Source organism: Lathyrus oleraceus, chromosome 4 (assembly GCF_024323335.1).
Source record: "Lathyrus oleraceus cultivar Zhongwan6 chromosome 4, CAAS_Psat_ZW6_1.0, whole genome shotgun sequence".
Classification (NCBI taxonomy): Eukaryota; Viridiplantae; Streptophyta; class Magnoliopsida; order Fabales; family Fabaceae; genus Lathyrus; species Lathyrus oleraceus.
In genome coordinates this window covers 398,337,355-398,364,999 of record NC_066582.1, presented here as the reverse complement: position 1 = coordinate 398,364,999, position 27,645 = coordinate 398,337,355, and the positions used below count along the sequence as shown (strand labels likewise).

General features: G+C 38.9%; 1 protein-coding gene across 1 annotated transcript in view; it reads right to left on the bottom strand.

Moving 5' to 3' along the window:
- Nucleotides 1-22,462, bottom strand: part of LOC127137716 (uncharacterized acetyltransferase At3g50280-like) — an 88,709-nt gene extending 66,247 nt beyond the window's left edge. The window contains exon 1 of the mRNA XM_051064147.1: nucleotides 22,411-22,462. Coding sequence (XP_050920104.1) covers nucleotides 22,411-22,462 — 52 coding nt within the window. The remainder of the gene's footprint in view (nucleotides 1-22,410) is intronic.
- Between the last annotated feature and the right edge of the window lie 5,183 nt (nucleotides 22,463-27,645).

The following is a 27,645-nucleotide window of genomic DNA, read 5'->3' as shown; positions in this document are numbered from 1 at the left end:
TAATAGGATAAATGTCTAAGAATCCAATATCAAATTGGACTTGGGTGACACGGTATATGCCTTGTGTTCAATATAGACATAAGGTCAAAAGAATAATTATACATAATAATATTATCACAAAAAGGTTTTGTCATATCATATAGCATTTTCTTGAATTGGATAGCAGTGATATGTTGCTAGATATCCATCATTCTTTATTATATTAAATGTGAGTTTTAGTATATTTGTCAACGTCAAGAGAACCTACATGGTCACACTCATAAGTAAAGATGATGAGAGATAGAATGAACAAATGAAATATGGTGCACCGCAAAGTACGGTGTACTTAAGTGGATTATGAATATGATATAATAATAATAACTATTATTATTATAAATAATATTATAATTATTAACTATAATAACAATAATAATAATATGGTTACTATAATAATTGTTATTATAATAATATAATAATATTATTATTATATATATGATGAACTTAAGTTGGACTTTTTCTGCTTATTTTCTATAAATGTGGTTCTATAAATAGAACCCTTGTGTAAAGCTTTTTTACATGATGAAATTATGTTTGTGAAACCTCATTGTAATCTATCTCTCCCCCCCCCCCTCTCTCTCTCTCTCTCTAAGTCTTTACTCATAGAAGCTAGCACTGAGATTGAAGGCACTTTATTCGTGTGTACTGAGTAGAGACGTTGTTCTTCATTCAATTCTCATGAAGTGATTTTTATATCACTGATCATGCAGCATTCGTAAGGCTCAACTAAAAGGAAAATTTTGGTTTTCTATTATGTTTTGAATCGCTATTTTCATTCAAAACCATCGAAGAGTGGAGTAGGTATAGCGAGGACGAATTATATAACCGTAATATGTAACACCCCAACTTAGTTATTTATTTTTAATTAGATTTATTAGTAATTCATTAAATTTAATTAAATATTAGCAATATTTTAGAGTTGGGAGAAAATATTTTTTTATTATTTAAAATTAGAGAGTAAAGGGTGGATTGAGTAAGAACCGAGGTGTGGTGAGAATTAGAGAAATATTTGAATTAAAATGAAATAATTAATTGAGTATTATGTATTTAATTTAATAATAGAAATAAAATAGAAAATAGAGTTTTAGTGGGGGTGAGATGAGAGTATGAGAATGGAGGAAGTAATTGGGATATTAGGTTAGAATAAATAGATAAGAGGAAGAAAAAGGAAGAGACCTCATAATCGTAGGAAGGAGGAGAGCGGTAGATCTCAAGAGAAAGAAAGTTCAACCTACTACAATTTCGAGGTAAAGGGGAGGGGAGACTCTGTACATATGGATGTTTACACAGTCAGATGGCGAGGGATCCTAACCCTCATATCTTTTTCTCCTCAATTTTATATCTATGATTGTTGTTGTGTGTATGTGGGCAAAAGAGTTTGCCTTGAACCCTTCTGCCATGTTCTTAAATACCTTGTATCAGGTGAATTAGGAATAACTGTTTATTTTTGTATCTTTTTCCTTGTTGTTGTATGATATTATATGATTGTTCCCTTTTGGGTAAATTTTCTTAATAATAATAATTGGATTATGGTATATGACTTGTCTGTGATTCGATATGTGTTTGTTTTTGAGCGATAACTGAAAAAGCAATGAAAAATCACAAATGACATTTTTCCCCGAAAAATAAAAAAATATTGAGAAAAGTCAAAAAAATCAATAATCAAAAATTGGGAGGGGGATCGACGGTAATCGATGATGAACAATGTCGTGCGATGGAGTCACATCATTGATCAACGGTGGCCGGAAATCAGGTGTCGCAGGACGGAGGGTGGCAGAGGCTGACGCAAAATTGAGAATCGTGCGGCGAGTGCCGCAACGGGGTTCGAGTCGTGCAAAGGTCGCAATTCTGGCGATGGGTGGTTTGACAGTTTTGAATCGCTGCCCAATCGATATTTATTAAGGAATTTTGAGTTCGGTGACATTTTTTTTACCTTTTTATGAGTTTAAGAGTAAAATTTGTGAAACTAGAGTTGTCTGAGTTGCTTTTGAGTTATTTAGAGTTGAAGATCAAAATATATGATACACTTGAGTTGTTCAATAAATTAATAATATTATTGAGTTGAGTTGAGATTTGAGTAATCTGACAGGTTCAGAGATGTTTTGAAAAGGCTAGAGTTTTCCTTGAATATTTGTTGCCTTACCCTGTTGGCGGCTGTAGCACCTCAAATTTGCACCTATCATTGTACATACATTCTCATATTAGGTCATAGCATAACATGGTCCACTGCATAGCATTGCATTGTCCCTTTTGCCTCAAGTGCAAGATCATCAGAGGAATTAGGTCAAACTGGTCAGGAGATCAGTCAGTCAAGCAAGCAAGCACAATTTCCAAGGAGCCAAGGCCCTAGGGTTGGTCCAACATGTTCACATGACTTGGGGATCCATTTGAGGTGTTTTGGTCAAGGTTTGGATGCTCAGAAGTCATCAGTCAATGCACAGTTTGCCAGAAACCCTAAAAAGTCAAACTTGGTCAACTGGGCCTGATTTTATGGTTTTGATGGTTGGATTTGGTTTGAGAGAGTTCCTTCATGTCCATATAGGCCTTATATATCATGTCAAACATCATCATGGAAGAATTTGAAGCCAGACAAGAAATTTCCAAAAATAGAAACTGGACCTGTAACTGAAACTTGCCAAAAATGGAAACGTCTTGATCCTCAAACTTACATCATGATACAAGCTTCAAATGAATTTTTGCCCAACATGAAAGTTGAAGATCTTGTTCTCCCATTTCCAAAAAGTCCAAGAACTCTCAATTCCCATGTATGGTTGGCAAGATATGATCAATTCATTTTCAAAAATTCTTGAACTTCAAAAGGCCATATCTCTCAAACCATTTGGCCAAATTTGGTGGGGTTTTTTCCAACAAGTCACATTTGACCTCCTCTTTCCAAAAATGTAACCCTCATGCACCAAAACCTCATGGATCAAAATGGCATTTTTTAACTATCATGATTAATTTCAAGTATGGTGCAAAAGTGAAATTTTGAAATAACCAATTTTAATACATTTTGCCATTCAATTAAGTTCTGAAATGTTGTTTGTGACTTGTGGAAGGCCCAATTTTTGTGCACCAGCCATTACACCTCCACATGTGAACCAAAATGGCCATTTAGCAAAATGCTTCATTAAGTTAATTTGTGATTAGCTCTCATTAAACCAACTTAAAACAGAAGTATATTAACCATTTTTCTGTCATTCCAAAACCCTAGTAGCCACCATTTTACCAACAGAATTCTCTCACTCTCTCAAATCTCCATTTTTGCACTTTGAGCTTTTCTTTGAAAATTTGTGAAACACACGAGCTGGCCATTGTTGCTTCATCATCTAACCACCATTTTGAGCCCATCCCAACCTTCATTTCACATCTGTAGCAGCTTTAGCTCGACTGTTTTTCTTCAAGCACCATCAATGGCAGTTTGAGATTAGAGCTATTCCAAGCTGTTTTGAGCCAAACCCTCTTCATCATTCATCATTTGGAGGTCCATAGAGCAACTGTTTCAGCAAGACATCACCAAACAACCACTGTTTCATCATTTTCTTCAAAATCAACACAAACCCTAATTTCTAAGCGTTGCCCAGAATTCCTCTCGTGTGTGCATGCGTTGGTCACTGTTCTATTGGCATGAGCCAATCAGAACATTTCATTTGTTCTCCCTGTGCGCTGCGTTTTGGTTAGTGGTTTCAGTAATTACAAGTATGCCATCGCCCGTGCCTTTGTACCATTAAATCCATGTCATGTTCATTATTTATTTCATTTGATTGCTCCATCTTACAAAAATCATATCTCATCCATTTGTGATCCAAATTTCATGAAATTTTTTGCATTATGCTCTGCTTGATCTCTACTTATTTATCATGATTTTTCCAGAATTTTTGGATGAGTGGTTTTTAATTGGTATTAGGTTTTTGATCATGTGACAATATTTTGTACCTTTTACCAAATCATTTGTGAAATGATGATGCATTATCCTATGGCCTTGAAAATTTTTGTGCACAAACTAGACACATCCATGGTGATTTTGGTATAGAGTTCATGAATTTATCATCTCTGGTCATTAAGTTATAATTTTTTGAAGCAGGGTGTGACAATTTGTGTCACACCATTGATGTGCAACTTGATGATTTTCATAGCCATGCTTCTTGACCTCAAAATGGATTGAATTTTTGCATGATTGAGCTTGTGTATGTCTAGTTTACATGTGATTTTTTGTGGATTTGTTTATGGCATTTTCCAATTGATTGAGATTTTTGTCCCCTGTTTGGTCTTATGTTGACTTTTTGTGACACTTGTTCCCATTTGTTTTGTGAAATGCTCATACTTTATTAGATGGACATGAAATTTGATATGTGATTACTAGACATCTTAAACTTTGCTATGGTTTTAGTCCCATTCATTTCTCATATGCCATCCCTGATTTATGATATTTTCAAGTCGATGCATGTTTGGTTGACTTCTTTGAGCATGTTCAAAATTGTCTTGCCTTTCTGATTTTCATTGACTATCTTCTACTTGTCCAAATGAGATGAAATTTGACATGCTTACCATGCTATGGGTTGTGTTTGATAATGATTTATTTGATGATTTTTGGGAATGTTTAAGATTGATTTTGATTCAAGTCTTGCTGTTGACTTCTATGAGCTTCTACATGCCATGCTTTGACCTAACTTGTTCATGAAATGATGATGATGATTGATACGAATGTGGAACCAATTGGTATTGTTTCTTGATTGTTTGAACATTATTTTGGATACTTGACCCTTGCTGTTTTAACTTTTTCATACCCTTTTGACCCTAGGCTTGCCCTAGTGGTCCTGTTACTCACATTTGAGCTCATTTTTTCAGGTTAACCAACAATTGTCCAATGAGACCAACATAAATTGGTTATGTGTGTTTGTTTATCATGACTAACATGTTTTGTTTTGTAGGTTGCTTGGCTCACATGCCTTGAGCCTTGTGCCTTGCACATTCACTTGCTTATGATTAACTGTTGATGTCTGTTTCCTTTTGCTTTGTTTTGAAGTTGCATACTAATGTCTGTTTGACTATTTCAGGTGCTTTTAGTTGCTCAGTTCCTTGTGAACTTTTTGCTTTGCTTTGCTTGTATAAGCAATTTGCATTGAGGTATATTTCTAATCTTCATGTAGTCTGGAAGACCTGGCCTGTTACTTGGTCAGGCAACTGTCTGAAGTCCTCCTTAAGAGGCAATGTTTGTGTATGTTTACAATTTGTCCCTGTACATATTTAAAGACCTCCTAAGTGAAGAGGCAATTGGCAGAACCCAAGGGATATGCAATCTATCCCCTGCTAGTCTGTGTGTCACTCACCTTGCTCACACTACCTGTGTTGATGCATAGTGAGTAAAAGCCCAAGATCCATAGAGTCTAACTTGTGGAAAGAGTTCCCCCTTTCTGAACTCCCACACCTTCTGATATTCAAATGCTCTCCCTGGCCAGGGATAAGAGCAATGAGGCACACCCCTCATCTCCTTTCATCTGCTTCACCTTGGCTCTCAATGTCAAGGTTAAGAGCTAACACCACCCAGTTCTAGTGGTTTGTTTGTTGAGGTTGATATGACCCCTCGACTAAAACCTAGCCTTGATGTTTGAGCCCCTTGTTGGTGTGTTTATTTCATGCTGTATGTGCCTGTGTGGTGTGATTGTATCCCCTAGGTTTGTTAGACTCCGCGTAGTCTCGTTTGCATGTCAATTAAGGTAGCACGGTTCCTTCGTATAGGACTTCCTTTCTTGCTTGAGCTTTCCTAAAACACAAACAAACATTATCCCCTCTAAAGGATACGTTAACTCCTTCTACTACAGGTGAGTAAGTCTCCAAAGGTCGAGCATCAGGTAGATTGCGCAGTGACGTTGTCCACTTAAAAAAACACAAACCAACGGGAATAGTTTAGCCGAACTACGGCAACTCTGATTCTCATGTCCAGATGAGATACGTAGGCACGAGATGCGATGTCTTGTCGAGTTTGACTAACAACTAACACTAATTCTCTTCTCTCGCCCTCGTTGCAATTGAGACCTCCCCTTTCTCTTGCCCTAGTTGCAATCGAGACCCTTGCTTCCTGTGCAAGTTAGGTTAGGTGTGGCTTGCTTCCTGTGCAAGTCATGTTTAGGATAGGCTTGCTTCCTGTGCAAGTTAGCTAGAAACCTTAACTTAGGGACGATTTTGCATGACAACATCTAGGCTCGAGTCGTAGTCTCCCTAGTGTTGTGTCTCCCTCTGTTATCTGGTTAGGCTAGTCCTTTTTCCCTGCGTAGCCGAACTACGGCAACTCTGATTCTCATGTCTAGATGAGATACGTAGGCACGAGATGCGATGTCTTGTCGAGTTTGACTAACAACTAACACTAATTCTCTTCTCTCGCCCTCGTTGCGATTGAGACCTCCCCTTTCTCTTGCCCTAGTTGCAATCGAGACCCTTGCTTCCTGTGCAAGTTAGGTTAGGTGTGGCTTGCTTCCTGTGCAAGTCATGTTTAGGATAGGCTTGCTTCCTGTGCAAGTTAGCTAGAAACCTTAACTTAGGGACGATTTTGCATGACAACATCTAGGCTCGAGTCGTAGTCTCCCTAGTGTTGTGTCTCCCTCTGTTATCTGGTTAGGCTAGTCCTTTTTCCCTGCGTAGGGGAACTACGTCACCCTGATCCTCATACCAGATGAGGTACGTAGGCAGGAGATGAGCTGATCTCTCCGGGCGCCTTTTTTTTTCTTTTTGTGTGTGTTGTTTGACAGTTGCTAGGCTCGAGTGCCTAACTCCTTAGCAATTTGTTGTCTTTTTGTTTGAGTGTGTGCTTGACAGTTATAGGCTCGAGTCCCCGACTCCCTATTAACTTGTTGTGTTGTTGTGTGCTTGGAAGCCGATGTAAGTCCATCGAGTGGCATTTGGGTTCCAGTGGGTGTGTGTTTTGGTTCGGATGCTGATGTAAGTCCAGTGATTGGCATTCGGGCTCCACGTTTGCCTGTGTGTGTCTTGTTTGTTTGTGTGCGTGTCAGCCGAGCTACGAATGCTCTGATTCTCCTTCGTCCAAAGGAGATACGTATGCATAGGATGCGATATCCTAGCGAGCATGTGTCGTTTCCCCAGTCCGAACTACTTCGACTCTGATGTCTATGCCTGATAGACTAAGTAGGCCCAGGATGCGGTATCCTGCCGAGTCAGTTTCAGTCTGTTTTCTTGCGTCTCTTTCAGCCAGTGTTTGATGTTTGTTTGAGCAGTGTTTTAGCAACCATTTTCCTTCCTATTGTGCGTGGATCCCGTCGAGTACGACGGATGCGTAGGGGTGCTAATACCTTCCCTTCGCATAACCGACTCCCGAACCCATTCTCTTTGGTCGCGAGACCACGTCTTTTCCAGGTTTACTTCGAGCGTTTCCTTTCCCTCTTTTGGGATAAATAACGCACGGTGGCGGCTCTGTTGTTCTTGTTTTCCCGCCGGTTTTTCGCGTAATGCGACAGCTGGCGACTCTGCTGGGGATAATAGAGAAGTTGACCTCTTGCTGGTCCATCTTCCCTAAGCGAGTCTCTCCTAGCGCTCTCTAGGTTAGGGCTTTGGTTGCTTTGTGCTGTTATTTATTGCATTCATTGTATATATGTGCATTTATTGTTTGCATTTATTGTTTGCATTAATGTTTGCATTCATTCATATTCATTTGCTGGTTGTGTTGTGTTTCTCTGTTTGGGGTGGGAGTTACTCGAGGTAAAAGGCCCAATACCCAGGCTATGAGTGAAATATAGGAAACCTAGGAATAGAGTGATTCATGGGAAGCGGGTGGTGTACGCCACTTAGCGGAACATTGATATCACGAGCAGTTCAGACCCTGGTGGGATATTATCGGTGCATACATCGGGTGTGCACAAGATGATATTCTGCGAAAGGTTATTTATGCTGCGTTTCTCTCGACCTTACCCTGGCCTAGACGACACCCGTGAGTGGGGAAGGGTTGATTATTACAGGTACAGTTGGTGACTTGTTGGTGACTCTTGGTACTGATGGTGATTGTGAATTATGGACATTTATTTTTGGGACGCCAGAGTTCTGTCTGTGGTTTATCAATAGGGTTCCGTTTATTTCGGATCCCTGGGCTGAATTTGAGGGTACTCGTTCAGATGATGATTTGGTTTCTAAGAATGGGTTCAGATGACAGTTCCTCAGATGACTTTGGGTTTCAGATGGATTGTGACTCCGAGTTCAAGCTGAAGCTTCGACCCTGTGCCTTGAGATGCACAGCCTGACCAGTCATGTTTGCATCATCTGCATCATAGCATATTTATTTTCAAAAAAATAATAATGCATGAAAAAAAGTTAACTCGCATACGCATATCCTTTATCAGGATCATTCATGACAAAATAGTACCCATATCATGCATATCATGCACATATCTTGCATTACAGACATGTTGGGAGAGACTTCTCACTTTGGTTCCTGACTGAGACAGGATAGTTGATCAGAGACAACACCGGTATTCAACCAGAATCAATCAACAAAGAAGCATGGATCAGGTTCAGACCGAGTTGGCTGAGATGAGGGCAAACATGGCCCAGTTCATGACAATGATGCAAGGAGTTGTTCAGGGGCAAGAGGAGCTGCGTGCCTTAGCCCAGAGACTGGAAGCCGTGATTCCACCAGTCCACCGTGCTTCACCAGTGGGTGTACCCGTTCATGAGAACGCTGCTGTCACTATTCTCGTCGATGATTATGCCGTGGATGATGAATTGAGGGGGATCAGAATCAGTGAACAGCCACTTGCTGCAGAGACTGTTAATGTCAGAGCAACCCGCGCTCCGGTTCGCCATCCTGGCTCTTCAAGTTCTTCCGGTTCTAAGAAGCCATCCTCTGGGCCACCCAAAAGGGGAGAAAGTGAAACAAATGCTGTGCACCGACGGAGGAGTGTGAACAGAGGACAGTATCGTCAGGCTGTTGGTGTGACTATTCCAGCAACTCAACCTCAACAACAGCAGAGAAGGCCAGTTCAGCAATATCAGCATCAACAACCTCGTCCTCAACAGCAGGCTTACCAGCCTCACAAGGGTAATCAGGCCAGTACTAGTAATGAGAGGAAGAAGATCATTTTTTATCCAATCCCCATGTCCTACGCCGAACTGTATCCCTCTCTGTTAGAGCGGAACTTGATTACTCCCAGAGACCCGCCGCCCATACCCGTCAACCCTCGGTGGTGGTATAGGCCTGAACAGCATTGTGTGTATCATTCAGGTGCTCCTGGTCATGATGTGGATAATTGCTTTCAGTTGAAGATGAAGGTTCAAGACCTCGTGAGGTCAGGTATTCTGAACTTTGAAGATTTGGGTCCCCGTGATAATCAAGCCTGAAGATAACAAGTCCTGGGCTGGCGCCGACTTTTTCTTCAGAAGGGTTGTTCAGAAAACAGAAGCTGCTGATGCAAGAGATACTGACAGTTGTCATCCCCGGTGGGATCTATCACAATTGGGTCACTGTGGGCTTTCCTACAGTTCTTCATAAGTCAGAGTAACAATAACTTTGTTTAAAAACCCTTCTCCCATGCCAAAAGGAGAAGTGATGACATTGTTGGCAACATTTTGTGCAATGATATTTTCATTCAAATAAATGCATGTTAAAACATTTGTTTTTTCCACTTGTTTTCCCTTTTCGCTTTTTACATGAAATTGGTGATCACAAAAAACCCTAAAAACAAGAATAAAAGCAATCTTTTCATCTGCATAACGATTGTCTTGTTTGATTTTCAAAAAGCTTTTCATATCAAAATCATTATGCAGGTTGTTTCTTAAACCCATTGAACATAATGATCGGACGTCATCTCCCAATTTTGAATTCCCTGTATTCGAAGCGGAAGAAGATGATGTTGAAGGAATTCCTGACGAGATTTCCCGACTTCTTGAGCAAGAAAAGAAGATCACTCAGCTGCATCTCGAGAATCAGCAGAACAGCCAACTAGGGCATAACAAGAAAAAAACAAACAATAAAACAAAAAAAAACAACAAAGAAAGAGAGGGTGCAAAATCAAAAGAAATCAAAAGAAAGAAAAAGAAAGAAAGAAATAAAAGAAAATAGCACCCTCAAAGTCCCTAGTTGGCTGATGCTGAATTCGATCGAAAAGAAGAGATCAACTGCCATGTGTCATGGTCAGTCATATCAGCAGAGAGTGAAAAAGCATTCGACAAGAAGGTCAAGTCTCGAGTTCTGAGAAAAGGACCGTGTGCTCAAGAAAGTCTTGTCTTTCGTGCCCGATTCCAGGGGCAAGTGGACTCCAAGCTATGAAGGTCCATATGTCGTCAAGAGAGCCTTTTCAGGCAATGAATTGACACTTACAACAATGGATGGAGAAGTTCACTCGTCCTGTGAATTCTGATGCAGTCAAGAAATACTTCGCCTAAAAGAAAAAACAGAATAGCTCGCTAATTCGAACACCCCAAAGGGCGACTTAGGCAAAAAGGAGCGTCTCGGTGGATTGAAAACCCGAAAGGGCGATCCAGGCAAAAGTTAGAGACATAAAAAAAAAAGAATTCACATCCCGCTAGATTGAGCACCTCACACTGGGGCAATCTAGGCAAAAATTAGGGATTTGGCAAGTAACTGCATCTTGACAAGACCGTGTTCTATATCTGTCATCCGCCAGGAATTCTCGATTCATCGTCGACTGAAGCTCTGAATACATCGAAAATTCAGAATGGTAGAGGAAAGGTCATTATGTTCAATGTAGCCCTCTCCAATATATATCACCGATTTCAAACTTGTACAGATCTATGGAGTCCTGCCCTTTGCAGACTACCATTCCATCACATCAATTTGAGCTTTTATCCAATTGTTTGCACTCTTCTTTGTTTCAACTCAACAAATGTTTTGCATGTTTTAATTGATAAAGTATCATTGTTTTCAAAATGAACAAAATTTTTCACAAAAGTTTTTTTTTCTTAAACAAAGTGAACGTTCACAATGATGGAAGGATACTTAGGAGATCCGCAGTGCTCTCCCGAGGGCGGTATGATCACCAACAGGTAAGACATTTGTTCGTATCTCGAGCATAACTTTATCTTTCTCCTGTCGAACCTCTTTTGGTTTCTCCTCAGCAAGGTTGCTCAGTGCAGTGTTGGTTGAAGTTACCCGGCAGTACAACATTCTTCCTCCAGGTCCCTGTTAGCGCTATTGTGGGGCATCTCCAGTTGAGGATTGTTTGAGCCCTACCGTGAGGCACTCCCAGCAAGGTTGCTGTTGAAATACTTTTGTGGGGCAGTTCCCCAAGCAGAGTGTTTACTGAAGACGTTAGCATTCGCCTCTCCAGCAGAGCAGTCTTCTCCTCTCCCCGCATGATGGTGTTGTTCCCTGATATCCCGGTTTCCAGCGGATCGCGTTTGCTCTTTGGTGTTTTGGCCTTCCCTATGGAAGAAGTGTAGTGCCGGATGGAGGATTCCTAGACCTGTGTGTTGAGCATGTCTGTTTGTCAGCATTCATCATGCATAATGCATACATGCATAATCATAGCATTCGGATACTCATGATGCAACTGTTGCCGTGTATCTGTTGATGGTTGTCTCCTGCTATTTGGTGATACAGATCTCTCTAGTAAATCCTCCCTAGCAGATATGGGTGTGTCTGATCTCTCCATGTAGAGCCAACCCCTTAAGCAGAAAGTGTCTATCCTTTCCTGCCATTTCCCCACTGAGATACATCCTCGTGGATGACGGTTGTTTCCGTTCCCTCCCCACACATAACGGGATGGGTGTTCCCTATTGAGTTCTTTCCTCATTAGGATGAGTCCTGTTTCAGTCTGCCTTTTTGGATCGATCCTAAATTGGCTTCCTGTTGGCTGTCTCCCGTGCCTCCCTGGGGCATAAATGAATAGTCGCTCACTAATCGGCACTCATTCATCTTATCATCAGCGGAATTTGTGGGCCTCTGCCTACAAACCGGTAGTTGTAAGTCCTATCGTCGTGGTTTTCTACCTACAAGCTAGTAGTTGTAAAATCCCACTTTCACCCCCTAGCAGAGGTAACCTTTGTGGTTCATTCTGTTTGTTGGCTTCTACCTACGAACCGGTAGTTGTAAGTCCTATCTTTGTGGTTTTCTACCTACAAGCTGGTAGTTGTAAAATCCCACGTTCTCCCCTTGGTGGAGTTAACCCTTTGTGCTCATCCTATCGATGACTGGTTACTTTTCCGTGGTTTTCTGCCTACAAACCGGTAGATGTAATCCCCTCTTTGCGGTATTGATATTCTTTCCCCTTTGGATACTTGCTTTGATCAAGCAGTATTGTCCCCATTGGGTCTGCCCTTTCTTTTTGGATACTTGCTCCGAGTTAGCAACTTTATCCTCTTTTGATTGGTCATCTTTTGCATACCTAGTCCTGGTACCCTGATGCCTTTCTTTTCGGCTGTTTATCCATCTAACAACCTACAACCCGGTTATGGATAATTTTCCATGCGAGTGTATTATCTACGTTTTGACGGCTATAGATAATATATCTCATGCACTCTTTGGTCAATCTTTCGATTATTTTCTCCAGCAGAGTTCATCCTACCAATGGATTGGACGAATTCCCGTAGCAGGTTGATATCTGCATCCCCAGTTGAGTCGATCCTACCTGTGGATTGCGTGGGTCGTCCCCGGCGGAGTAACAGATATTCCCCGAAGCAGAGTTTATCATATCTGAGGTTTGTATGAGCCTTATCCCCAAAGAGTTGCCTGGTTTATCTTCCCCAGCGGAGCAGTTATTTCCCCAAGCGGAGTTTATCCTACCTGTGGATTGATTGGGATATCCCCAGCAATTTTACTTTTGTCAGTAGCAAGCTGCTTTATTACTCCCCAGCGAGTTGTCTTGTCTTCCCCTAGCGGATTTGTATTGATCGGTTCCCCGACAGTGGTATTGTCTTCCCCCAGCGGAATTGTATTGAAGGTTTCTCAGCACAGTCGTCCTGTGTATTCCCAGCGGAGTTTTCATCATTTTGCATCTTGCATGTAGTAATCATTGCATCCTCAAATCGCGTAGCATTTCCATTCCATATGGAGCATTACGCCATAGAAAAATTCAAACATATGCATTCATGTGTTCGAAACCCCATCAGACTGTATCCCCGGCAGAGGTAGATCATTTCTGTTCAACATCAGCACAACAAGTCTGCTACAGTGGCTTTGACAGCATTCAGAATTGATATCCCCACAGAGGTTTATTTCCTCACCCGATGGTCACAGAAAATCTGTTTTCTCCCCAGTGAGACCCCCAGCAAGTGATTAGCCTTGCCTTGACATATCTAAGATGTCCTTCTTGTGATACCAGTAAGTGTCATGTCAACACCCGCGTGTGTTTTCATTTTTGGTGTCGGTAAACACCATTGTTTCGGTGTCGGTAAACATCGAGTCTCACCCAGTCATCGGTAAATGTCTGGTCATTTTTTGTGTCGGTAAACACCATTGTTTCGGTGTCGGTAAACATCGAGTCTCATTCCAGTCATCGGTAAATGTCTGGTCATTTTTGGTGTCGGTAAACACCATTGTTTCGGTGTCGGTAAACATCGAGTAGTCCAGTCATCGGTAAATGTCTGGTCATTTTTTGGTGTCGGTAAACACCATTGCTTCGGTGTCGGTAAACATCGAGTCTCACCCAGTCATTGGTAAATGTCTGGTCATTTTTGATGTCGGTAAACATCATCTTTCGATGTCGGTAAACGTCGAGCTTTTCCTCAGTCATCGGTAAATGTCTGATAATTCCCCAGCGAAATCCCCAGTAGAGTCATCGGTAAAATGTCCTATCTGGCTTCCGATTACGAATATTTGTTTGTCTCTCCCCAATAAATTTCTCATCCCCAGCCATCAGTAAATGTCTGGTCATTTTTTGATGTCGGTAAACATCATCTTTCGATGTCGGTAAACATCGAGTCTCATCCCAGTCATCGGTAAATGTCTGGTCATGTTGTGTCATCTTCCTTGTTAATAAAATCAAGATCCCCAGAAGTCGTCGGTAAACGTCTTGTCTGGTTTCACCATAAAGATTTCGTTCCTCCCCAAGCAGAGATGCCATCGGTAAATGGCCCAGTTTTCTTCGATATCGGTAAATATCGAATTCCCAGTTGCAGCAGCCATCGGTAAATGGCCTTGTTGAAGTTGATATCGGTAAATATCAAGTTGCTCTGAAGCCACCATCGGTAAATGGTCTTGCTTCCTTTCTACATCAAATTATTTCCCAGCAACCATCGGTAAATGGTCTTGCTGAAGTTGATATCGGTAAATATCAAGTTTTTAACCATCGGTAAATGGTTTTCGCTTTTCAGAAGTTGTTTTCCCAGCAGCCATCGGTAAATGGTCTGGCTGAAGTTGATATCGGTAAATATCAAGTTTTAACCATCGGTAAATGGTTTTCGCTTTTCAGAAGTTGTTTTCCCAGCAGCCATCGGTAAATGGTCTTGCTGAAGTTGATATCGGTAAATATCAAGTTTCCAGTTTTTTAACCATCGGTAAATGGTTTCGCTTTTCAGAAGTTGTTTTCCCAGCAGCCATCGGTAAATGGTCTTGCTGAAGTTGGTATCGGTAAATATCAAGTTCCCGGTTTTTAACCATCGGTAAATGGTTTTGCTTTTCTGAAGTTGTCATGCAGTTGTCATCGGTAAATGACGTGGTTCTATTTGTATCATATCTAGTTGGTGCAAATTTCTACGGTTCTTTGGTATTCAATCACTGTTTACCCTGAAAGTCTGACAGCCATTGCTATCATCCGTTCGGGTTCCCAGCTGATTGAATAGGGGCAGCTGTAGCACCTCAAATTTGCACCTATCATTGTACATACATTCTCATATTAGGTCATAGCATAACATGGTCCACTGCATAGCATTGCATTGTCCCTTTTGCCTCAAGTGCAAGATCATCAGAGGAATTAGGTCAAACTGGTCAGGAGATCAGTCAGTCAAGCAAGCAAGCACAATTTCCAAGGAGCCAAGGCCCTAGGGTTGGTCCAACATGTTCACATGACTTGGGGATCCATTTGAGGTGTTTTGGTCAAGGTTTGGATGCTCAGAAGTCATCAGTCAATGCACAGTTTGCCAGAAACCCTAAAAAGTCAAACTTGGTCAACTGGGCCTGATTTTATGGTTTTGATGGTTGGATTTGGTTTGAGAGAGTTCCTTCATGTCCATATAGGCCTTATATATCATGTCAAACATCATCATGGAAGAATTTGAAGCCAGACAAGAAATTTCCAAAAATAGAAACTGGACCTGTAACTGAAACTTGCCAAAAATGGAAACGTCTTGATCCTCAAACTTACATCATGATACAAGCTTCAAATGAATTTTTGCCCAACATGAAAGTTGAAGATCTTGTTCTCCCATTTCCAAAAAGTCCAAGAACTCTCAATTCCCATGTATGGTTGGCAAGATATGATCAATTCATTTTCAAAAATTCTTGAACTTCAAAAGGCCATATCTCTCAAACCATTTGGCCAAATTTGGTGGGGTTTTTTCCAACAAGTCACATTTGACCTCCTCTTTCCAAAAATGTAACCCTCATGCACCAAAACCTCATGGATCAAAATGGCATTTTTTAACTATCATGATTAATTTCAAGTATGGTGCAAAAGTGAAATTTTGAAATAACCAATTTTAATACATTTTGCCATTCAATTAAGTTCTGAAATGTTGTTTGTGACTTGTGGAAGGCCCAATTTTCGTGCACCAGCCATTACACCTCCACATGTGAACCAAAATGGCCATTTAGCAAAATGCTTCATTAAGTTAATTTGTGATTAGCTCTCATTAAACCAACTTAAAACAGAAGTATATTAACCATTTTTCTGTCATTCCAAAACCCTAGTAGCCACCATTTTACCAACAGAATTCTCTCACTCTCTCAAATCTCCATTTTTGCACTTTGAGCTTTTCTTTGAAAATTTGTGAAACACACGAGCTGGCCATTGTTGCTTCATCATCTAACCACCATTTTGAGCCCATCCCAACCTTCATTTCACATCTGTAGCAGCTTTAGCTCGACTGTTTTTCTTCAAGCACCATCAATGGCAGTTTGAGATTAGAGCTATTCCAAGCTGTTTTGAGCCAAACCCTCTTCATCATTCATCATTTGGAGGTCCATAGAGCAACTGTTTCAGCAAGACATCACCAAACAACCATTGTTTCATCATTTTCTTCAAAATCAACACAAACCCTAATTTCTAAGCGTTGCCCAGAATTCCTCTCGTGTGTGCATGCGTTGGTCACTGTTCTATTGGCATGAGCCAATCAGAACATTTCATTTGTTCTCCCTGTGCGTTGCGTTTTGGTTAGTGGTTTCAGTAATTACAAGTATGCCATCGCCCGTGCCTTTGTACCATTAAATCCATGTCATGTTCATTATTTATTTCATTTGATTGCTCCATCTTACAAAAATCATATCTCATCCATTTGTGATCCAAATTTCATAAAATTTTTTGCATTATGCTCTGCTTGATCTCTACTTATTTATCATGATTTTTCCAGAATTTTTGGATGAGTGGTTTTTAATTGGTATTAGGTTTTTGATCATGTGACAATATTTTGTACCTTTTACCAAATCATTTGTGAAATGATGATGCATTATCCTATGGCCTTGAAAATTTTTGTGCACAAACTAGACACATCCATGGTGATTTTGGTATAGAGTTCATGAATTTATCATCTCTGGTCATTAAGTTATAATTTTTTGAAGCAGGGTGTGACAATTTGTGTCACACCATTGATGTGCAACTTGATGATTTTCATAGCCATGCTTCTTGACCTTAAAATGGATTGAATTTTTGCATGATTGAGCTTGTGTATGTCTAGTTTACATGTGATTTTTTGTGGATTTTTTTATGGCATTTTCCGATTGATTGAGATTTTTGTCCCCTGTTTGGTCTTATGTTGACTTTTTGTGACACTTGTTCCCATTTGTTTTGTGAAATGCTCATACTTTATTAGATGGACATGAAATTTGATATGTGATTACTAGACATCTTAAACTTTGCTATGGTTTTAGTCCCATTCATTTCTCATATGCCATCCCTGATTTATGATATTTTCAAGTTGATGCATGTTTGGTTGACTTCTTTGAGCATGTTCAAAATTGTCTTGCCTTTCTGATTTTCATTGACTATCTTCTACTTGTCCAAATGAGATGAAATTTGACATGCTTACCATGCTATGGGTTGTGTTTGATAATGATTTATTTGATGATTTTTGGGAATGTTTAAGATTGATTTTGATTCAAGTCTTGCTGTTGACTTCTATGAGCTTCTACATGCCATGCTTTGACCTAACTTGTTCATGAAATGATGATGATGATTGATACGAATGTGGAACCAATTGGTATTGTTTCTTGATTGTTTGAACATTATTTTGGATACTTGACCCTTGCTGTTTTAACTTTTTCATACCCTTTTGACCCTAGGCTTGCCCTAGTGGTCCTGTTACTCACATTTGAGCTCATTTTTTCAGGTTAACCAACAATTGTCCAATGAGACCAACATAAATTGGTTATGTGTGTTTGTTTATCATGACTAACATGTTTTGTTTTGTAGGTTGCTTGGCTCACATGCCTTGAGCCTTGTGCCTTGCACATTCACTTGCTTATGATTAACTGTTGATGTCTGTTTCCTTTTGCTTTGTTTTGAAGTTGCATACTAATGTCTGTTTGACTATTTCAGGTGCTTTTAGTTGCTCAGTTCCTTGTGAACTTTTTGCTTTGCTTTGCTTGTATAAGCAATTTGCATTGAGGTATATTTCTAATCTTCATGTAGTCTGGAAGACCTGGCCTGTTACTTGGTCAGGCAACTGTCTGAAGTCCTCCTTAAGAGGCAATGTTTGTGTATGTTTACAATTTGTCCCTGTACATATTTAAAGACCTCCTAAGTGAAGAGGCAATTGGCAGAACCCAAGGGATATGCAATCTATCCCCTGCTAGTCTGTGTGTCACTCACCTTGCTCACACTACCTGTGTTGATGCATAGTGAGTAAAAGCCCAAGATCCATAGAGTCTAACTTGTGGAAAGAGTTCCCCCTTTCTGAACTCCCACACCTTCTGATATTCAAATGCTCTCCCTGGCCAGGGATAAGAGCAATGAGGCACACCCCTCATCTCCTTTCATCTGCTTCACCTTGGCTCTCAATGTCAAGGTTAAGAGCTAACACCACCCAGTTCTAGTGGTTTGTTTGTTGAGGTTGATATGACCCCTCGACTAAAACCTAGCCTTGATGTTTGAGCCCCTTGTTGGTGTGTTTATTTCATGCTGTATGTGCCTGTGTGGTGTGATTGTATCCCCTAGGTTTGTTAGACTCCGCGTAGTCTCGTTTGCATGTCAATTAAGGTAGCACGGTTCCTTCGTATAGGACTTCCTTTCTTGCTTGAGCTTTCCTAAAACACAAACAAACATTATCCCCTCTAAAGGATACGTTAACTCCTTCTACTACAGGTGAGTAAGTCTCCAAAGGTCGAGCATCAGGTAGATTGCGCAGTGACGTTGTCCACTTAAAAAAACACAAACCAACGGGAATAGTTTAGCCGAACTACGACAACTCTGATTCTCATGTCCAGATGAGATACGTAGGCACGAGATGCGATGTCTTGTCGAGTTTGACTAACAACTAACACTAATTCTCTTCTCTCACCCTCGTTGCAATTGAGACCTCCCCTTTCTCTTGCCCTAGTTGCAATCGAGACCCTTGCTTCCTGTGCAAGTTAGGTTAGGTGTGGCTTGCTTCCTGTGCAAGTCATGTTTAGGATAGGCTTGCTTCCTGTGCAAGTTAGCTAGAAACCTTAACTTAGGGACGATTTTGCATGACAACATCTAGGCTCGAGTCGTAGTCTCCCTAGTGTTGTGTCTCCCTCTGTTATCTGGTTAGGCTAGTCCTTTTTCCCTGCGTAGCCGAACTACGGCAACTCTGATTCTCATGTCTAGATGAGATACGTAGGCACGAGATGCGATGTCTTGTCGAGTTTGACTAACAACTAACACTAATTCTCTTCTCTCGCCCTCGTTGCGATTGAGACCTCCCCTTTCTCTTGCCCTAGTTGCAATCGAGACCCTTGCTTCCTGTGCAAGTTAGGTTAGGTGTGGCTTGCTTCCTGTGCAAGTCATGTTTAGGATAGGCTTGCTTCCTGTGCAAGTTAGCTAGAAACCTTAACTTAGGGACGATTTTGCATGACAACATCTAGGCTCGAGTCGTAGTCTCCCTAGTGTTGTGTCTCCCTCTGTTATCTGGTTAGGCTAGTCCTTTTTCCCTGCGTAGGGGAACTACGTCACCCTGATCCTCATACCAGATGAGGTACGTAGGCAGGAGATGAGCTGATCTCTCCGGGCGCCTTTTTTTTTCTTTTTGTGTGTGTTGTTTGACAGTTGCTAGGCTCGAGTGCCTAACTCCTTAGCAATTTGTTGTCTGTTTGTTTGAGTGTGTGCTTGACAGTTATAGGCTCGAGTCCCCGACTCCCTATTAACTTGTTGTGTTGTTGTGTGCTTGGAAGCCGATGTAAGTCCATCGAGTGGCATTTGGGTTCCAGTGGGTGTGTGTTTTGGTTCGGATGCTGATGTAAGTCCAGTGATTGGCATTCGGGCTCTACGTTTGCCTGTGTGTGTCTTGTTTGTTTGTGTGCGTGTCAGCCGAGCTACGAATGCTCTGATTCTCCTTCGTCCAAAGGAGATACGTATGCATAGGATGCGATATCCTAGCGAGCATGTGTCGTTTCCCCAGTCCGAACTACTTCGACTCTGATGTCTATGCCTGATAGACTAAGTAGGCCCAGGATGCGGTATCCTGCCGAGTCAGTTTCAGTCTGTTTTCTTGCGTCTCTTTCAGCCAGTGTTTGATGTTTGTTTGAGCAGTGTTTTAGCAACCATTTTCCTTCCTATTGTGCGTGGATCCCGTCGAGTACGACGGATGCGTAGGGGTGCTAATACCTTCCCTTCGCATAACCGACTCCCGAACCCATTCTCTTTGGTCGCGAGACCACGTCTTTTCTAGGTTTACTTCGAGCGTTTCCTTTCCCTCTTTTGGGATAAATAACGCACGGTGGCGGCTCTGTTGTTCTTGTTTTCCCGCCGGTTTTTCGCGTAATGCGACAGCGGCCTTACATGAGTAATACTAACTTTACCATATTTATGATTATGTGTGAATATTATATGTTTATATGATTGAGCGACAATTATATAATATATTTCGAGTTGAGTAGTTCAGAGAGAAGTATTGTGTTGGCCTTACATTGGAAAATTTGTGATTTAGAGAAACCTAATTCAAAGAGAACCTTTTTGAGTACAAGATGTGAATTCTACTTATTTAATTTCAAGTTGATTATTGAGTATGTGTTTTGAGAGTGTTTTGAGAGTGTTGTTGAGTCATATGCATTCATGTATATCGGAGATAGGTAGGACTTCGGTCTGACGAGGTTACAGTTTAGAGAGAACCAATAACGGTCTCATGTTCAAAAAGAACATTGTGTTCTAGAGAGGAGCAAGATGTGGATATCCAGTAACATACCTCTGACATCCAAATCTTGCTACCACATACATATTGGAGGGGAAATACATTACATCATACATTTGCATCGTAGTTGTTACCATTGTTGTGAACCTTTATGTGAGAATGATAATTGATGTTATATATGACTATCCTTGTTATTTAATGCACCACTATCATCTGTAAAGTTATTCTCACCCTTGTTTATTATTTTATGGTGTTCTGTACTCTCTTGGAGTATAGATAATCAGATGGAGGTGCAGTTGTTGTTGAGTTGGAGGAGAGCGTTAAGTCATATTCACTTATTTATTATTTTCTACGTTATTTAATTTTGTCGTTGCTCTGATATGTAACACTGGGTTGGGATGTTTTAGTCAATGTTTTATAGTTGTTGTTTGATTAATTTAATTAATCAATTGTTTTATTTTATTGAGATATTATAAAGCATGTTGAAGTTGAGTTTTGTTGCTATATTATGTTTTATTCTAAAGAGGATTGTTTGTCGAGTATGTGTAACATCTGTTTTTGAGCAAATAATTATTTTATCTTTTATAAATAAAGAGTCGGGTTAAAGGGTGTTCCACAATACATCTGATGTACATTTCTTTTCCCTATCTCATTGGTTTTGTGCATTATATGGGATGTTCTTATATTTGTTCATCCTAAGAATTTCATCAAGATTTAGATCTTACTTATGGTGTTTTATCATATAAGTTTAATTATGTGATGTATCTAGTTCATTGACTATTCTATACCCTGATTATGTTCGTAATAACTTTAGTTTAAATTAATCAGTTATTGTTATATCTCAATTTTGAGCTATGTCAAAAATTATACTATAATGAATATCAAATTGCTTGTTAAAGCAACTTTATTTATGTCTATTTGTTTCAATTTTGATTGAATCAATCATGTTGGGAAGACAATGAAACACATTAATATTAAATTCATCCTCTATATTTTGTTTTTGCTTATCACGTTTGCCTTCGCATTTTGAACATTAATTTTACGTAAGAAAAAGTTTTTCAGAATAATTTAAGGGGTTGGTTTATTCAACCCTTTCTAGAACGTTCATCCATGTATTCATTCATATAATGCGTATAGATGTCCAAGCATTACTTTTGTTTTCAATATAAAACGATATAAAAATTAAATGTCAAATATGCTACTCCATCCGTCTCATAATAAGTGTTTTATTTAAGTAATGTGTTGCTCTTAAGAAAATATTTAGACGTGTTAACTTTAATGAGATAATTAACATCATTTACTATAATTTCTTTATTAATTATAGTTAGTGGAGTAATTGAATATATCATGTGTAATTAATGAAGGACAATATTATAAATTCATATGTAATTTCTCTTTTCCAAACATCTTATAATTTGTTACGAATGAAGTAATAAATAAGGGTACAATAGTAAAAAAAATTAATAAATATTGTATTTGTATTGTAAAGAGACCTTTATTTTGAGACAAAGAAAAAAATACAAATGTATACAAATACGTTAAATTTAGAGTGAAAACCCTTTTTGTTCTCTCATAAAAACTACATAACCCAACTTAATCCCCGGGAAAAGGCCCTATTTAATTTCTTACAAAATTTAACCGACCATATTAATCCCTAGTTATTACTTTTCTCAGATCAATTTTTTTCTTATTTTTAAATCGTGATTAAATTGTCATGTGTATTATTTATGCGGCATGCAGGAATAACATAACCCATTATTTTATAAGCTAATACAGGAATAACTGATGACAACCCGTCATTGCATGAATTCGGTCGAAAAAACGGATCAAAACAAGTTAAAGAGGAGCAAAAATGAAGAAGAAAGACCAAGAATGAGGAAAAATAGCTAAGTGTGAAGAAATAGGGACTTAGTGAAAATCAGATGAAAAAAGGTAGCAAGAGCGTGAAACTACTAGAATAATCACGTGCATCATCGCGCGTGAGATAAGGATGTAACAGCTGCATTGCGTGCACAATGCAGATCATCACGCGTGCGATAGCCCCTTTTTAAGGGTTTTTTTGATGCGTTCTGATCCATTTTTAAGGCTTTTAAATGGGATTTTGACACTTTTTCAAGGGTTATGAAATTTGGCACAACAAATAAGAGTTTTACAACATCATAACTGATTTTTAGGAGCATTTGAAGCTATTGGAGGCTAATCCTTCAAGGGATATCATATGCAATTATTCTTAATTGTTTTTGGTATTGTATTTTGAATTATGAGTAGCTAGCTCTCTCTAGGTTAGGTTGTGTTTGATGAACCTGTTTCAATATTGTTAGGACATATCTTTGACTTGATATTGCATGAGTATTTTGACTTATAATTCTATTTAATTTCTTTTTGTTCGTAATGCTTTTTATCTAAGATACTCTTTTAATCTGATTTTGGGCACATAGTGACCATTAGTCTATGTGTTGTACCTAGGGAAATTATTATGCTTACGCTGGTTGAATAGGGATAGGAGACCCCGAGTAGTGGCAAGTAAATTAACGCTATGTTGCATTGCCTAATCCTGCTTACGTTGGTGAACTAGGGATAGAAAACTCAGAGTAGTGATTAGTGAGCTATATCGCAAGGGATTAGTTATAGCGACTTTGTTAATTATCTGTGGTATTATAGTGTCAATATTATTCATGTAATGCATCGAACATCAACAATAGAGAAATGGGGTATCCTATACACAACCTGACCACTTTCTAATTCTGTTTGAAGACTTTGTTTTTTTTTCGCATTTGAAATTGACCCCCCCCCCCCCCCCACACACACACACAGAGACATGTTTACTAATTCTTACGTATTACACAACTTTGTCTTGTTAAATAGAAGTCCATGTGGATTTGATCTTATTTATTACTGCGACATTATCGGTACACTTGCTGAGAAGTCATCAAATTTTTGGGGTCATTGTCGGGAACTGTTGTTATTTCAACAAGGCAACGCTTGTGCAACATTTTGTTTTTAGTTTTCTTTTTTATTTTTGTGTTATTTTCTCGTAAATCATAGTATTATTGAGGTATTTCCTGTTTGTGTATGCGTAACTCAGGATCGGCATTGACACCGTGTGATCCAGAAATTGAAATAATTGCATGTGTTATCAAGAGAGAAGTTAGAGAAACAACTCTAGCTCAAAGGATATTTGTAGAAGATCGACCATTGATTTCTTTGAACATTGAAGATGAGATCACCATGGTAGTTGCACCATCCCAAACCATGGGGGATTACTACAAAAGAATCGATGAAGGACATGTTTCGAGAGGGTTTGTATCGGAAAACCCCGTTAACTTTGATATTAAGAATTTTGTGCTATCAGGTTTAAGATATAATTCATTCGACGAGAATGTGATTAGAGACTTGTGGGAGCATCTTGCTCACTTCTACGAAATAGCTTCGATGTGCAGACTAGCTGACGTCACAGAAGACCAAGTCAAGCTAAGGTTGTTTGGGTTCTCACTAATTGGAAGGGATAAAGGTTGGTTACTTTTCCTTCCAAATAGAACTATTCACACATGGAAATAGATGAAGGATAAATTCTTAGAAAATATTTTCACCACCACTTAGTTTTCTGTGCGAAGAACAAAAATAACCAATTTTGAGCAACAGGAAATTGAATCGCTATATGAATCATGGGAAAGGTTTAAACTTTATTGTGCAGGTGCCCAAATCATAATATGAATAATATGGATCAAATGCAAAATTTTATCAAAGGTCTCAAGAGTCAGACACACATGTTGTAAGATGCTCCTGCGGGAGGCACGATCAGATCAATGACCGAACCATAAGTTAAACACCATATTGAAAAGATGTGCTTGAATGAGCATCATTCAAAGAGCGGAAAGTCGGTAAAAATTGAAAATTTAGACACATCCAAAGGTATGTTAGTTGGTGATACTCATACTGCACTTTTAGCCCAAATTGAATTATTAAACAAAAATCTAGATGAAAGCAGCTTGGGTAAGGCTAACGTGAGTCATGTACAAGCACTTAGGTGTGATTTATGTGGCGAGTGACATGAAAATGGAAGATGTTGTTTGGAAGGATCTAGTTAAGAATCCCAATTTTCTAATATTCATAAGAATAACCCTTATTTAAACACCTACAATACATACTGGATCACCCGAATATCCGATGGAGCAATAACCAAAATTCAAGTGCTAATCAAGGAATGCAACAAGACCAACAAGATCCAACCAAAGGAAGCATTTACAACTGGAAGAGACCCTGGAAAATTTCATTAGGGCAACTCATAATATATTTCATAAGGTGAATAAGAACCATGAGATAATGAGTATGAACCATGATGTGTCTATAAAAACTTTGGAGATGCAGATTGGTCAGTCATCTAGACAAATAGTTATTTTACCTATCTCGAGTGTAGGATTTATAGGTAACACTATAGATAATCCTAAGAATGAATCTTGGAAGGCGGTAGAAACAGGTTTTAAGGTGATCACGAATAAGGGTCAAGATGAAATAGTGAAAGAAGTTTTGATGGAAAAGGAAGAAGTGAGGATTGAAAGAGGAATCATCATTGAACAATTAAGATATAAAAATTACCCTTGGAGAAGGACCAAGAAGAAAATCCTAAATGATTTGAATCCATAACTACCTGATTACATCAAACCACCGTATCCAATAATTAAGAAGAAACCAATACATGAAGATGAGGCAGTAATGTTTGAAAAGTGTAAAGAGATGTTGACTACACTTCAAGTAAGTATTTTGTTCCATGAGGTTTTAAAACTAATACCTAAGTTTACTAAGTTTATGAAGGCATTACTAAAGGGAACAAATCAGAAAGTGGTCAAGGAATAAGTAAACATGACTAAGAAGGATGAGATAGAAGTTCCTCAAACATTGCCACCCAAGCTAAAGGACCTAGGTAAGTTTACTATCTCTTGCAATATTGGTGGAGTAAAAATCCCACATGACTTATGTGATTTATGGTCTAGTATAAATGTTATGCCATTGAATAAGATTAAATAATTTAACTTGGGAGAGATCATACCAAGTAATATGACTCTTACTTTAGTGGATTCATCTGTTACTCATTCGCTCGGTATCTTGCAAGACGTGTTAGTACATGTTGATGGATTAGTATTTCATGTAGATTTTATGGTACTTGATATAAAAGGAGATTCAGGAAGGTCAGTAATTCTCAAACGCACATTCTTGGAAATCGGGAAAGCTTTGATAGATGTGGAAACTAGTGAACTTGTCTTGAAGTTCAACAAAGAAAAAGTAGTTTTCAATGTGTATGATTGAACACAATATGTGAAGGACTTGGATACTTGCTACCATCTAGAGGAAAAAAGTAGTAAGGTTGACAAAGGAAAGGAAACAAATGAGTTGACTGGCACGAGGGTATCCCTTGTGCCTGATGTGCCTTAGGCATGGTCCGTCAAGCTAATGACGGAAAAGAAGCGCTTGATGGGAGGCAATCTATCAGTAAGTATCTATTTTATTTTTACATTCAATTCTAATTTTTGTAACGTGTAAAATTGTGTGCAATGTTTCTATAAGAGAAAATAGGTAAAAGAAGAGAAGAAAGAAAAATCAAAGGAGAAGAAAAGAAGAAGAAGAAAGAAGGAAAAAAGCTTTAGCCTCTAGAATAATCATATAGGCTATCACGCGCGTGATAGGATTCCATCATGCGTGTGATATATGCATAATGCACGATGGTGACGTTGGGGAGAATCTGAGGACCGTTAGCATCACGCGCATGATGAAAGTATGATGTGTGTGATATGAACGTTACAAAGAGATGTTGGGGAAGACCATTTCCATCGCATGCGCGATGGATGTATAATTCATGCGATGGGCAATAACTAGTTTGCCTATAAATAGTGATTTTTCAAATCACTTTTGTAGCAGTAAATTCATGACCATCAAGCTATGGATAAGCTTAACGTCAATAAAACCAGAGTTGCCACCGCGCTTTTATTGTTTCCAAAGGAAAAGGGAAAAGTTCGAACAAAATCCAAAGATAAGAAATTTTCAAATCAAAATTAATAAAATGTCATAGATTACAGGTAAGGGGGTTGGTTACATAGAGGGAAGGTGTTAGCACCCAAAGTGTCCTAGGTACTCCTAGGGAGCCTTTTTCATGTTTGCATATGTGTTTGGGATAAAAGATGTTTGAGAAAATAGAGTGTGGAGATGAGAAAAGAATTCATTGATTATATTTTTGTATTTGACAAGACCTTCGTACTTGTGCCTACATACCAACATAAAAATGAGGGATCAAAATCTCGTAGTTCGTGGTAACAATTTTAAAGGTGGTGAATTGCTTTTTAACAAAAGTTTTAAATAAAAAGGCACAAAGGGCCAAAAGCTTGAATGAAGTTATTAGTTCTTTTTTTTCTTTTTGAAATTTTAAGTCAATATTGTTAAGTTTATTTACAACTTTGATTTAAGAAAGAGTTTGAAAATTCATTGGCATAAGACCAAAGTTTTTAATCATTAAAACATGTCTAAGTTTGAAATCACAGGCAAATAAGGTTTTTGAAAAGAGGGAGAGATTTTAAAATATAATAAGTGGGGAGGAGATGAAGAGACTACCCTAAGCATGAATTTAAAAGTTAAGAGTTGAAAATATCTAATCAATGGGATGTCATCCAACAGACAAGAATGTCATATAGAAACCCATTTTCCCTTGGACTTTAATCAAGCAATAATCAATGAGCAAATAGAAATATCTAGACATCATGAAGATCAAGGCATCAAATAAAGATAGGCACATCCAAGCAAGTAAATTCCATAGCTAGTAGTCTTCTTTATCTTCTCATGTATCAACTGAAATATTCTTTGATCAACTCAGAACAAAGCATCACACACAAGATCAAAATAACAATTAAGCACAAAGACAGAGTTGCAGATGACCTCAAACTAATCCCAAAACTTGCATCAGATGAAGGCTCAATTCACAATAGCTTGGTCTCAAAATGTTGGCATTGGCCAAGTCCTTTTTGCATATGGAGTGTTGCCTAATCCAAAGTCCAATATTTCAGATCAAGGTCAACAGTCCAACAAACATTTTTTTAGGGTTTTTGTTGTTATTAAGTATTTTAAGGTCCTAAAACCATAAAAAATAATCAAAATGCAAAAACAATATATACAATCACAAGATATGATTCAAATGAGCGAAGT